Here is a 15,082-nt window from a genome sequence, read left to right as displayed (position 1 = left end):
GGGGGGGGTGAAGAATTTTCTAAAAAGGGCATAAACATATGCAACATTACCTACAATGAAACAGGTAAAAATATCGTTCCCGGTTTCGAAAATGAATAATATATTCTGAGAAAGGGGTGATTTTAACGACCCCTAGCAGCAAATCTATTCATTTTTTGAGGTTGGCGCAATGATAACATTTCTTGAGAATTGCATAGACTACATCATATCAAAAATTCAAAATAATCTACCAAGACCCAAATTCCGTAAGGATTTTGCGGGGTCCTTTCTTCTTCAAACGAATGTGATTAAGAGGCAAAAGTATCATATCTCAATCTGAAAATTCATATTGTCAACAAAAGAGTGAGCACCGTTTGATAGATCATGTATTTATTTAATAAAATAATAATCAAGAATAAACTACACCAGCAATTATATCCAAATTCCCATTAAATCATGGGAAAATAGTTGTGGGAATATTTTCCCATGAAGTTGAATCAATGGGAAATCACAATAAATGTCACCAAATAAGTGATATTCAAAAAAATTTAGAGAAACACCAAGTCTTACCAAGTATAAAAAAATGTGTTTGTGTAATTATATGCGGTTTTATATAACTATCGAGTTATTTCAAAGCGTGGAACCGTTAGGATTATTTTACCTTTTTATAAAATTACATCACATTTCCATTTGGCTTACTTACTACCTTTGGTAGATATTCTGTGTATGTAATGAATATATCCTGCAGCCTACAATGAATATTCTTAGAGTATCTCTCGAGAAAAGCATTAACAATATTTAAGAATATCATTTGATGTTCATATGTTCGATTCAGATAGATTTGATGACTGTAATTCCAAAATATCGTAGCAATCAATGTGAAAACGTATTTCCATGAAATTGTGGAACCCATCTTATCCAAATTCCAACGGGAATCTTCGCGAGAACGTTCCTATGAAACTTGAGCAATGTCCATTGACATTGACAAGTTACAATAAATTCCCGTGGACGGATGTCCAAAACATCTGAAGGGGCGAAATTTAAAATAAGAATTTTCTTTGTTTTATATATATGATCACATTGAAAGTAAATGTGTTTTTTAAACCAAATATTCATGTAGTCGAATCCATCGAAGAAATTCATTTAAGTCAACTTAGCTAAAATTATTACATCGTCATAACTTATGTCCTGGCAATTCTAGACTTCCGTATCGATTTATTTTTGAATTTAGCGCTTTCGTATTAACGGATCCTAAGTGAGGTGCGACGTCAATGCCCAAGGTCAAACACGAGCGCTTCGCCGCAAACTTAACGGGACGAGAATGTCAGTCGTCAACATGATGTGGCACATCGTAAAGCGGCCACTGTAATTTTAAGTTTTTTCGTAATTCTGCCGAATTTCTCGGCACGAAATAATTATGTAATAATAAGAATCGTTTGATAAATAATCGTCTGCCGTACCGAAAACACGCAAATAGTACAAAATCGCGAAAAAACCCGTTGCCGAAACTCGAGTTTTTAATAACGACCAAATATACCGTATCGTTTAATCGGATTTACTTAAAGGCTGTGTTACACATCGTAAATTATAAACGGTAAGGTTATTATCAACTCACAGCAAAAACAACACAAATCACATCCCTCAAGAATAGAAAAACATTGAAATAGGTAGTTGCTTGCTTGTAATTGACACGACGCAAAACCCACTTGTCGATTGTCGATATTTTCGCAAACAAAACACTTGGCGCGAAGCTCTACTACAAATTGAATAAATTCGTGGGATAATATTGTATCTTACAGTTTCTTTGTTTGTTTTCTCAACTATATGATATGAATATAAGCATATAGAAAATTTGTCAATCGCGAATTATGACTAATTACAAAAACCAAGGTAACAGGTTATTCAGTGGAATTAGGTACTTTGGAGGAAATGATTTTTTTATTATAGTAAATGAATACATTTCATTTATCTATATCTACCTCAAGAGCAGTGTTCTAATACTCAATAATTTACGAGGTTAAACTAAATTAATGTTTCCGAAATTCAAACCACAGGTCTGACAGATAGGTGGATAATGTAGTTTGTTTTCACACAAAATTTAGTCAAAAAGGTGCGAATACATTAAAGTCAATTAACCATTTGAAAGTTGTAACATGGAGTGAATATATATTAAAAGCTATATACATAATACATACTAAGGTACATGAGAAAACTAACCACGCTTTTGGATATAATCGTCTAAGAGATAAAATGCTCCATAGAAAAAATATTTTTTCAATGCCTGTTTAAAATTGACCCTGAATGTAATCACCATTCTCATGTGAAATTTTAATATATTTTGAAATTCCTTTTGAGATCCATTTTCAAAAAAAAAAGGTAACTCTATAATATGTGGTAGCAATGATTTTTTTTTTGTTCAGTCACTGTTGTTTTACATTTTTGAAAGTTGGATAACCTCAAAACCTTTTTGATTGTAATAAATCAGTGTCACTTGAATTGATGTAATGATAATTTAAATCACTTATTCATGAACATACCTTTCTCGCTTCAGAAGTAAACTGTTTTTATCATCGCCTGATACCTTGGTTAGCAAAACGTGTGTCAAGAAACAGTGTTTTTATTAAAAATGTTTTCTTTAGATTCATTTTATGCCAGAGATTCAAATTCTTCCTATCAAATGAAGGTTCGTGGAAAAACTAAGAATAGAACTTTTATAATTTCTATCGCAAGAAAGTTTATTTGACCTGGAAAGTGAACAGCCAACTTTGACATTCCCAAATATATCAAGTGCAATGTCCAATGATGTGTCCCTTTTTAAATTTTATTGAAAATGTAAAATCCAGATTTACCCAAAGGGAATACAGTTTCAGGTAGTGGTAAATATTTTCTATTGACATGGGATAAAGATTTAAGTTTATAGGAAGTAAACTCAATAGGAATGTGAATGGTAAACCAATATGTTGGAATAATGCTAATGTTTTTAAAAGTAACTAAACAATGTATATATAAATGAATTTTGAAATGCAAAAAGACACAATTACCTAAACGATTTATTATGTAATGGACACAATAGATAGGTATACATTTTTTTTTCTAAAATATTTGACAAGATTACCAATTATAACGACCACTGACCACTACAATTTCAAATAATAAATTCTTCAGACCATAAAAAGAACTATTCGAAACTTTAATTTTGATGGCATTGAAAAAATATAAAAATTTTTTTTTCTTCATTTTATGGATTGTTTTCAGATATTTAAATTTTGTCCAAGTTCAACCATATGCCATGAATATTTATGAAGCAGAGTTTTAACAATATATATCATTTCAAATATATTAATATACTTGAATATGCAATCCAGAATTTAGGATTCGAGTTAAAAGTTAATTATTGGGTCCTATAGTAGTTTTCCCATGGAAGTGAAAATGTTCCACTCTAATTTGTAAACTACAGAGTATATAACATAAAAATCATTGAGAATTGCATATATTTCTTTCTTGCAGTATTGTTCTGAAACAAAATTTTTGTTATATTACAGAAATGGAATCCGTAGTACCAGAGTTTGAAGAACTGATGTTGTGTGGGTATTGTAAGCAAAAGTTCAACGAAACTGACCAAAGTCCCAAACTGCTGTCCTGCAAGCATTACTTTTGTTTGCAATGTATGCGTACAAATCTCACAAAAGGCCAGGAACTTTATTGCGTATACTGTTGGAAAAGGACTGAAATTGGTGAATTAGGACCAGAATCCCTCCCAACCTACAATCCTGTATTGTGCTTGACAAAGAACTTTTCTCAACTGAAGTTGGGAGTAAAACCTCCGGACAAACCTGCCAAGGTGATATCAGAAAATTGCCACACACACGCAATGCCTTTGGCATTGTGGTGTCACACATGTTGCTCACCTGTTTGTCGAGCATGCGCCAATACAACTGATCACTCATCTCATCAAATTAAATCGCAGAATGAAGCTAAAGACCAATTGATTGCCGAACTGCAGATCGACTTGGCTTCTATGAACAAAATGCTATCCGAGATCCAAAGACTGGCTATGCAACAACGTGAATTCTTGCTTAAAATTCTAGAGGCTTGTGTTACGTTAAAAACACACGTTGAAGCCGATTTGACTAATAATGCGTCACACTTTGAATTGACTGAAACGAGGGATACTTTAGCCAAACTACGACTTAATCTTTCTATGGCCGAAAATTTGTCAGACGTCCATAATTTGTACTCGAGCGTAAACGTCGAAAAGCAACGCCTACAACTTCGTTACCAGGAAATGTACCTGCAGTGTCAACTAGATGATCTTATTCGAAACTCGAGCGTTATATTCGATTTTCAACTTCTGAAGCAAGCCCTCGGTCATATACACAACGGCGAATCAGTATACCCAGGAAACTCCCGTGTTCTGTCCGGTTCCCAACAAAATCCTATATTATTCTTGGCAAACTACTGCATGTCTCAATTATACTCCCGACACATGCTATCAAAACAAAATTCCAACGGGTCTCTCGACTACCATAACCACAACTCAGTACCTTCGATTAATTATCTTCCTCAGAATCCCCCACCTAACCTCGTGATTCCTGCTCCTAAAAATATTTACCAAGAAAATAATTTGATGATGCAAAATGTCATACATTCTCCTCAAATGCGTAACCCAGCAAATATGTGTCCACTCTATTACTTCAACATAGATGTAAACGGTACTCAGCTTGGTCGAATAGTGATTGAGGTACGTTCCGATGTGGCTCCAAAAATGGCAAAAAATTTTGGGCTGCTAACCACAGGGGAAGCGGGTATGGGATATAAAGGCTGCCACATCTTTCAGTGCTGGGAAGGGGAAAGTGTCATTACTGGTGATTTTGAACTGAATAATGGTCGTGGAGGAAGATCAATTTTTGAAGATTCTTATTTTTTGCCAGATGACACCAAACTGATGGCCGTAAGGGGCACAGTAGGAATGAGAAGAACACAAAAACGACATGACAATCTGGGTATGGTAGGGTCGCAGTTTCGAATAATTTTACAAGAAATGCGTGGTTTTACAGGAATATTTGGACATGTTGTAGAAGGGCTAGAACTGGTCGAAAAAATTAGTACATATGGGGACACTGCGGGTAAGCCCACAAAAAATATCTTAATATCAAAATGTGGGAAACTAAACTAAAATGATAACGATTTAATTTTTATTTCTTAACTTGAAAAAATGATGCCTACTTTTATTTCTAGCTTATTTTAGAAAGTGCTAAAGTAGTTTACTATTGATTATAGATGTTTGAACTCATGTGTTAATTTCCTGAAAAAAATCGTATATGACTTCAAACAACTATTAGAAGAATATTTTAATAATTTTTGTTTCCCACGAAAGTTTTACATTTTTGAAGACCTTTCTCACACAATATTTTTCTCTGGACTAGTTTGGATTTAAAAAAATATTTTCATATTGTAGAGAGGGTGGTGTGAGAAGAGAAGCTTGCTTTGTGCTATATCTTTTCTACAAAATAACCGGCCTGAAAGGGGAAGAATATTATCTATTTGATGTTTGATCAAACGACTTTAAATACAAAAATAACCGTACAAAAAAAAATAGATGTTTTATATGTGTAGCTTGAGTCAAACTGCAGTCTATGGAAAAAATTTAAACACGTTGATAAGTACCGTCTTAGCTTATATATGAAACTATCGAATTCCGAAATAACTATATTTTCGTATTGTAATGATAAATATCGTAAAAAAGCAAAGGATAGATATTTTTTTTATTGTTGTCGATTTTTAGCTTATGGTGAAATTTAGCTTATAAGTGTAATTTGTTATGTTTGTTTAGAAGAGAGCGAAAGAAATGTTAAAGATTAACAGAGTTTAAAAATCAGAATTTCGAATTGCCAGGGAACTCCACAATATTTCCATTATTTTCCATTTTTAAGCTGTATTTGTATCGATGATCTTTTTATTCCATTATGTTTTGTGTTTTACTTTGTACTTTTTTATAATGAAATGCTTCCTTTTATTTATTCTGGTTTTAAATCGTAATGTACCTTATAGTGATTAGTTTCATGTGCAATTGCGTCTAAATTGCATGAGAAGGAAGAACATCATGCGGGAATTTTCTCTTTTAATGTTAGCCTAAGTTTCTATGCTTTATTCGAAACATTATTGTTATTGGATCTTAACCTCTTGAAAGTATTTTTTGTTTCAATGAAATGATGTCTCGAACTTTGTGTAGAATGAAAATTAACCAAAGTTTTATTCTTTATTTTAGAATATATATTTCTTGTCGTATTTCCTGCAAAAATTGTAATAGAGAAAAGTGTTTAGTATCTAAGTACGGTAAATCGGTAAATTGTTAAACTTGTATTAAAGTTTATATTATTAGCTAAGTTATTAGTATAAACCGGGTATATAGTGTCTCTATAAAAAAATATAAAAATCTGAGAAAGCTATGATATATATAGCGTTGATAAATGTTACTAAAAAGAAATGAAATAAAGTTTTTATTTTCATCTTTTTTTTTTTTTAATTACTTAACTAACACTGAACTAATAAAAAAACAACAGATGGACAACGAAAATTTAGTGAAAATTAATGAATGCATATCATTTTTGACTTGAAAATTTATTTAACCTGAACTTAATGTTAAAAAAGCAGCACCATTTCGCAATAATTAGTCAACTGAAGAATAGTGGCAATTTCAACAAGTGTTTAATAATAATATGAGTAACTTTTTTATTTTTCCTCAAACAGGAAAATACGAGGCAACTTTTTTTAATCAAAAAAATATTTGAACAGGATATATAGCTTTGCAGTTGTTTTTCTGGTATGTTTTCAAGAAGTTTGTCTGGAGATCCTAAAATTACCTGTTTTTCAAATTTGGTTTGAAATAAGTTGAAAAAAAGATTTGCTAAATTTAGTAATCCACACTTTGAAACAATCAGTTTTATTGAAATTAAAATAGTTCAATATTTCCAAATTTAACTCACAATCAAACTGTTATAAATATTATCAGATAGGCACCTGAAAAAAGTGTTTTTTTTTGTATTTATGTTGTTTTGATATTTGTGATGATACTCGAAAAGTTGGTAATATTCAAGTTCAAAACTCTGCATCTTGCCAAAGTTTTCAAAATGGGAGGGTCCTCTCATGAAATTTATATTTTTCAAAATTCATTGAAAGTTAAATATATATTTAATCTGATCTTTCTGATTTATGATCTTTCATATTGTAATTTTTATTATAATGTGCTTTGCTGCATAATTAGAAAGTGCAATGTATCAAGTATTATGCCTGAAGATGAAAGAGTATTATTTCTGAAGAATTTGGATAGAGAGCTAAAACACCTTCCAAGTTTCAACTGGAGGTAAATATCAAGTGATTAAAACTTAAGTTGAACAAGAAACATAAAGATTTCTTCGTTTTCATACATTCTAGTCGGTTCCAGATGGATACAATAAAGCTCATTTGTCACAGAGATAAGACCAAGATAAATTTCAATTTCAAAGGTGTGTGTAAGAAATCATTATAACATATCCTCAAGTGAAAACTAACTGGTACTGTTTGAAAGACATGCAACAAAAGACATCGCATTTGATTCTACAAATTTCAAGTAACAATTGAGAAGTTTATAAAACTTTAATAATAAAGTAAAGGACAAGGTGCTGTTTTTATTTTTCACAATTAAGAGGCCTCACTTATAGTTTTCGGAATTAATCGATTGATTTTCAATTGAATATGTCATGATTATCTGAATCGTGGCTATTGCTGTAGGCTAAATGTGAAGCATCAATGTGCAGAAAAAATAGATTTTAGAATCGTTGTAAAAAACAATAGCTTTAGTAATTCGTGTGTAAAAAGAACTGTACAGATCACAAATATTTTGGAGTACTCGAACTTGCTTAAGACATACCAACGAATGTTTCGATTTGTATTGCCAAAAACTCCATAGTATATCTGATCTCTATTCAATATAAAGCAGAAATGACCATAATTGTTGTAATTTCCAACATTAAACTCTACCTTTTTTAAATCGGTATTATTTCAGTACTGCTTTCAACAAAAATATAATCTCATGATTGATACGACGATACTGACTTCACTATGAAGTTTTACATTTCCTCAATATCTTAATTACTCAGCAACATGTGTGGTCATATCTGGGTGATGTAAACAAAACCCCTTCATTGCGAACTCAATGTAGTAGCCAGTGTTTTGTGCCTTGTTACCCGACTAATATTTGTGATAACTGAGTACCTACCACCTCACGTTAGATTTCAAGTAAATAAAATGACTTTCCGCATCTGTAAGATGACCTTTCATTTACACCCTAAATAATCAACTCCAGTGATGCCACATTGGAAAAAAAAAGGTTGGTGATAGCTAAACAAACAATTTGTAATAAATCCATTCTCATGGCAGATAAAATATTGTAAAGCTATTGACAAGCTAATTTTGAGGAAAGGTTTCGGCTTTCTACTTCTCTATCTTTATACAAATATATATATATATATATATATATATATATATATATATATATATATATATATATATATATATATATAAATGAATGTGGGAACCTTCCAAAGAAAGAAAGATAGCAAATAATTCCAAAATAAACTTCACAAAGATGTGTAGATCATACAAAGAAGTAACTTTCAGACAAACTGTTGTTTCGAGAGGGTATTTTCTTCCAGTTTGTGTCTGAAAGTTACTTCTTTGTATGATGTACACATCTTTGTAAAGAGTTTATTTTGGAACTATTAGCTTTCTTCCTTTCTTTGGAATGTTCCCACATTTTTTGTATAAAGATCAAAAAGTAGAAAGCCAAAACGTTTCCCAAAAATTAATCTCTTCCAACAATATATCCCTTTCAATTCAAACTTGATTCTTATGGCTAGGATTGAGTCAGCGAAGCGAATGAATGTCATTACATACCGTCATCGATGACATGAGTAGATTTAACTCATTCGTCTTAATTTTATGAATGAATTGAGTGCTTTAGCTTGTAATGTTATCCGGATTGGTGCTGACAAGGCAATAATACAAGTGTATTATTCCGAAACATCGATGTCCGCTATTGAAGATGACAGTGTTTCATGTAAGTAAAATTTTATTTCTTTCATTGTGTAGCAATCCTGTGAATGATATCTGATTCAATTCCGTAAAGAATGTTTAGATTACAAATTGAATAGAAAAAAATGTTTTTTGTGTAATTCAATCTTCATATGAAATTAGTTGTTTCGAAAGTATTATTTCTTTCGTGTAATTCAATGTTTATATGAAAGTAGTTGTTTCGAGATGTCATTCCTTCCAGTTTGTGTCTGAAAGTTACTTCTTTATATGATCTATACATCTTTGTAAAGAGTTCATTTTGGAATTACTTTCTTCATTTCAAGATAAGATAAGATAATTTATTGATCTTTTAGATGTATATGAATAAAATACAAATAAGATAAGTCACATATACACACATACATTATTACCCAAGAATGAATATTATACTGTTTCGCCGTTTATTTGTGTTTCTCTGGATAAGACAGCTACATACTCGTCAGTACCGCCATTAAATATCAACATTAATAACACATGCATTTATAGTACTGAAAGTGTTAAATTTCTTGGAATTTTTTTGGACGAAGACTTATCATTTCGAACTCACTGTCTACAGCTTTCTAAGACACTGAACTCAAAATGTTACCAAATCAGAAATCTTAGATATACATTGAATTTGAATCATCTCCGTTCATTCTATTTTGCAGAAGTTCAATCAAGAATTAACTATGGTATTGCAGTCTGGGATGGATCAGCATATGCACAAAATGTTTTTCTGGCTCAAAAGCGCATTATTAGATGTATTGCTAGAGTCTCATTTAACCATAGTTGTCGTGACCTTTTCAAAAACATGAGGGTTTTAACAGTTAGTGGTATTTTCATTTTAGAACTTTTGAAGAATATACACATAGCTCGTGACGACCATATGCGTGTAGATGAACTACACAATTATGATACTAGACAGAAAGGCAAATATTCCGTTCCCTTCAGACGCTTAAATATTAGCTTAAATTCACCTACTGTACTTGGCTTAAGACTCTATAATCGACTTCCACAAAGATATAGATCCTTTTCAAACCGGAAATTTCTTATTGAAGTGAAAAAGATACTAATTGATCTGTGTCCCAACTCCCTAGAAGATTATTATGAATTAATTTTTTAAAGAACAACCTGTAAACATGTATTATTTCACTATCTTGTGTTAATTGTATTTTGTCTGCAATCCTTGTTATGCATGTACATAATTTATTTTATTTTATCATTTTACTCACTGTACTTTGTTGTATGTCTATGTTTTTTGACTTGTCCTATAGCTGTATTTGCTCGAATGGATAAATAAAGAATTGAATTGAAATTGAGTAGAATAAATACAATTTGAAATCAATAGATATTTCAGATACTTTTTGAACAAGTATTGATTTAACTTTTTGACATGGGGAGGTAGAATATTGTATAAGTTGACACCAATAGAGTTTCTGTTTGACTTTTTCAGTCTGAATCTACTGGCCCTCAACAAATCACAGCCTCTAGTCTCATGATAGTCGAAATCACAATTTCTGTTTGATGTTGATTCATTTTTATGAATATCAAAAGTTGATACAGATAAAGAGAATGTACTGTCATTATTTTCATCGAAAGGAAATAAGGTCTACAGGAATCTAAGAAACCAGCCCCAGATAATATTCATACGGCTTTTTTTTGCAACATAAATATCCTATTTGCGTGAGTAATATTTCCCTAGAGAATTGTTCGATATGAGATGTGAGAATGGAAAAAAGCGTAGAAAGCTGATATTAGCACCTGTTGAGAGATTATATCTTTCAATTTCCGAAAAAGAAATGTATATTTCGACAGTTTAATGCTAAGTTGTTCAATGTTCTCTAACCAGTTCAAATTATCATCTAGATGTATGCCTAAGAGATTAACACTGTCCTTCAACCCAAGAGGTGTTTGATGTAAAAATGATGTGTTGAGTTTGATTTTCGTTTAACATTAGATTATTTCTTTTGAACCATATGTCAGCATTCTTTTGAATTTGATTTACATCGCGCACCAAATTACCCTTGATTTTTCCGGATGTCGCAAGAGTAGTATCATCGGCAAAAGCAAAACAATTATGAGGTGACATGAAGGAAAAGAGATCATTTATATAGATTATGAATAAAAAAGGCCCCAGAACCGAGCCTTGGGGAACTCCACATGTAACTGGACACATTGTTCGAGTCAATTGACACATATTGGTATCTGTTTGTCAGATATGAAGAAAAAAGAGACAGGGAAGTTCCTCTTATGCCATAGTCATCTAATTTTTTCAGTAGAATAGAATGGGAGACGCAATCGAATGCTTTTGTTAGATCACATAAAGCGGCAATAGTGTGTTCTCCTCTTTCAAAGCAAGTTATTATGTTTTCGATTACTTTCTTTACCGCACTTATTGTGGAGGATGATTTCCTAAATCCGAAATGATTAGTGTTGAATAGCTTGTACTTATGAAAATACTCAAAGCCTATTTTTCAGGATGATTTCAAATAATTTGCCGAAAATTGGGACGATCGATATTGGCTGGTAATTTTCAATTGCATCCTCACTGCCTTTCTTAAAGATTGGAACAACTCGGGTCACTTTGAATTCACTTGGAAACATACTTTTTTCGATACACGCGTTAAAGAGTATTCCAAGTGGTTCAATTAGAAACGAGTTTGAGTTTTTCAGATCAGATATTGCCCCAGCAACTTCCGTAGCTTACTTACGAGTGGTTTTCGTTTGTCATTGGTTTGATAATGGCAAAAGCAAGAATTGCCCCTAAGAAAACAATTTCCATATCAAGGCTGGATCTTTTGGGAGCTTTTATTGGCAGTCCGCTAGCCAATTATATTCTGACCAATTAATTCAATAAGACATATTTCTGGAAAGACTCAACCAACGATACTGCAATGATTCAAAGTAAATGAAAGTGATTTGGAAATCCAAGAAAACACCAATATTTCGATTGATACTGGATTCCCTCAAAATTCAACGATGCAGATGAAGCCACCACTCGAACATATACGAATACTACTCAAGAACACATTGAATGTGTGTGTGTGGTGTAAGACAGTCAACTTCGAATTGTTCCCTGTTAGGCACGTTCAGTGGTAATAGACCTCCAGATGTATTGGAAGAGGGGAATCTTCGCCAAGAATGGAAAAAATCTCAGACTTATTAACGCTTTCCCGAAACGGGCGAGTACGCGTTACTGATGTGAAGACTGCGAAAGGAATTTACAGAAGGCCCGTAGTCAAGTCATATCCATTTCAAACTGAACAAACTGATAACCATACGAAGTTTGACCAGGGGTAGAATGTAGCGGCGACTGAGGAACCTGTACTTGAAATAAGAAAAAGTAGCGGCAGCTGAGAACCGGAGACGACATGAAAAAACAATTTTGTTGATCACGAATTTATTATGACATATTTGCTGTTTTTCAATTCTTAAAAAAAAAACCAAACCAAAAAGTACAGACAATTCTTATTGACGACAAAATATTAAACACTGACCATTATCGAAGACGATACAAGAGTGCTGTTTTCTGTGTTTTCATTTCAAATATGAAAATAAGCGTTAATCACATTTGGCAATAGACAGGGTATAATATATTTATTTGTTGAAAACTGATACCTGTACAAAATAGGATTACCAGAGAAAACAACAGTTTATCAGTTGTGGTGAATGGAAAAGATGTTTTTTGTTAAGATGAACATTATTTAAGGAACTTCAAACGTTCAGTCTTACCACTAACAAACGATGCTGCAGAGCATTCATCAATGTAACAAAAAAAAATCATTCTTACAGGTGGTTGCAGGTGCAGAAAACAACTGTTGTAAAAAACAACTTAGTCATTAACAATATCTTGAATAAATAAAAGTTTGTTTTCAGTGAATTTATTTATTTTTTAATCCATATCAACCATCACATCTACCAGATATAATATACTAGATATCCTTCTTAAAGAAGCTATAAAATATATCGATAATAATTCAGTTTTGCAGATTTGCTACCTAAATGTTTTGTCTGAACGAGCATAACGTTTGGTAAAAAAATATACAGTGCATTTCTTATGTTCCCCTAGAATATGAAGTCAATATCTCCACCTATTACAAAATAGCGGAACATTTAATAATTTCCTGAAGACAAACACATTAATATCGATATTTCTAGAAATATTCCTTTTTATCTGTCATATGGCAATTCAAACAACCCGATAATGTTAGTTAAGTTATTTTTTGTTTATAAAAACGACAAAAAATGTCAGTACGACAATGGAGATCATTGTTCAATTAGAATATTCTCATTTAGTTTTCGGTTTTCCCAATATCCAGAAAAAAATAACGTTTGGGCAGGAATATTGGGAAACCATATTGTAGGACCTCTATTTATTGATCAAAATTTAACAGGGGAATAAATATTGTATTCCAACAAGATGGAGCACCACCACATTACTCCATTACTACTTTTCTCGGTCGTTGGATTGGCAGTCGAGGACCTACAGTATGACCAGCCCGTTCGCCAGATTTGACAACTTCGGACTTTTTTCATGGGGCTATTTGAAGCAAAAGGTGTACGGAAATGAACCTGCTTCAATATTGGATATACGGCAGAGAATAATAAATATTTGTAGAGATATTGACGTTACTGTGTTCGAAAATGTTCGGCGTGAAATATCGGATAGGCTGTTCATATGTCAAGAAGTTCAAGGCAACCATTTCGAGCATCTTCTGAACTGACCTCAAGCTTATTACCTCATATTATGTAGTTAAATGTCAATGTATTCAGGCAATTATTAAATGTTCCGCCATTTTGTAGTAGGTGAAGATATTGACTTCATATTATAGGGTTGTGAAGTATTCGTCAGGAGCTTTAAAATGATGTGTCTGTCACAAGACAGATTTTTTTTTCCAGATGGCGCCCAGTCGCCATCTTGAAAGTTTCATTTGTCAACTTCACTTCAAAATAAAGTATTCATGCATTGATTTCATTATCCCAAATTTCGATTTTTTGAGTTGACCCGTTCAAAAAATAAAAGGGGGGGCATTAAAGAAACGCACTGTATAAGTATAGAGGATTGGATACCAAGAGCAAGCTGATGGTTCATAGATGGATCAAAAACACCTTCAGATTCATGACAGAGAACTGACTAGGGACCTAGGAGACCGCAGAAATTTACACTATTAATTTGTGAGTGGAGAGATTGACAGAAACTAACCTCATGATTAAAGTCCATGTTGAACGTTGCTTGGAGGTTTCTCTTGGCGTTGCCAAACAAACACAGAATGGCTGGAACGCAAAAAGAGCTTCAGTCTTCTGGCAAAGTTCATCAATATTGACCCATTCTCAAGCATTTATACATTCTCCAAAGTATGTTACTAAACAATTGTTATATGACAGCAGGGATGAACTATATTGTCTAATAGACCTACTTACAGGTCACTGTCGTTTAAATCATATGAAAAGAAATAGACTGTCAAAAGACAGTGCATACCTTCTCTGTTTGGAAGATGATGAAACAGTCTCCTCTGGATCGGACCGAATCAAATTTTCAGAATTTGGCAGTTTCACTTTTGCCATCTGACTTGAAAGATTATTCACCATATAAGCTTATAGCTTAAAAGACCCACTCATTTTGGTATCTACCTACCAACCTGATATCTCTTTAAAATTCCATTACGAAGATTTTGTGTACCAAGTGAGAAAGGAAAAGTGGTGCGTTTTTGTTTTGAGCGGGTTTTTCTTTCAGTAATCTCATGTTTCATTATAATTTTACTATCAAAATTCCGTTTGTAAAAAAATATGTACTTTCAGTGGTGAAACTTCGTAATAGTACATAACTGATACATATTAGGATGATAGCTAGTGGTAGATTAAACCAATAAAACAATCAAGTATTATTGGTTTATCTATGAGGTAGCGGTTTGGAATCAGCACAGTTTCATACATGTTCAGTTTGGATAACTTAAGAATTACAGTAATGAGAAATGTCATTATTCATATTCATTAAAAGCGTGAATGAGTTCAG

At 32.5% G+C, this 15,082-nt stretch overlaps 2 protein-coding genes across 3 annotated transcripts in view; one reads left to right on the top strand and one right to left on the bottom strand.

Moving 5' to 3' along the window:
- Positions 1 to 15,082, bottom strand: part of Npl4 (Nuclear protein localization 4) — a 44,569-nt gene that overhangs the window by 9,357 nt on the left and 20,130 nt on the right. The window lies entirely within an intron of this gene.
- On the top strand, positions 1,287 to 6,488 carry LOC111509246 (uncharacterized). 2 transcript variants are annotated; one of them, XM_023164953.2, is made up of 2 exons: positions 1,287 to 1,573; positions 3,522 to 6,488. In XM_023164953.2, the coding sequence occupies exon 2, from the start codon at positions 3,524 to 3,526 to the stop codon at positions 5,153 to 5,155; it is 1,632 nt and encodes a 543-aa protein (XP_023020721.1). In that variant the 5' UTR covers positions 1,287 to 1,573; positions 3,522 to 3,523; the 3' UTR covers positions 5,156 to 6,488. The 2 variants fall into 2 exon arrangements, with proteins under 2 accessions (XP_023020721.1, XP_074036196.1); XM_074180095.1 differs by lacking the exon at positions 1,287 to 1,573 and adding an exon at positions 1,848 to 1,869.

This window comes from Leptinotarsa decemlineata, unplaced genomic scaffold (genome assembly GCF_025532065.1).
Source record: "Leptinotarsa decemlineata unplaced genomic scaffold, Ldec_3_MD MMD2_tig00026282_RagTag_RagTag, whole genome shotgun sequence".
NCBI lineage: Eukaryota > Metazoa > Arthropoda > Insecta > Coleoptera > Chrysomelidae > Leptinotarsa > Leptinotarsa decemlineata.
This window is presented reverse-complemented; position numbering and strand designations above follow the sequence as displayed.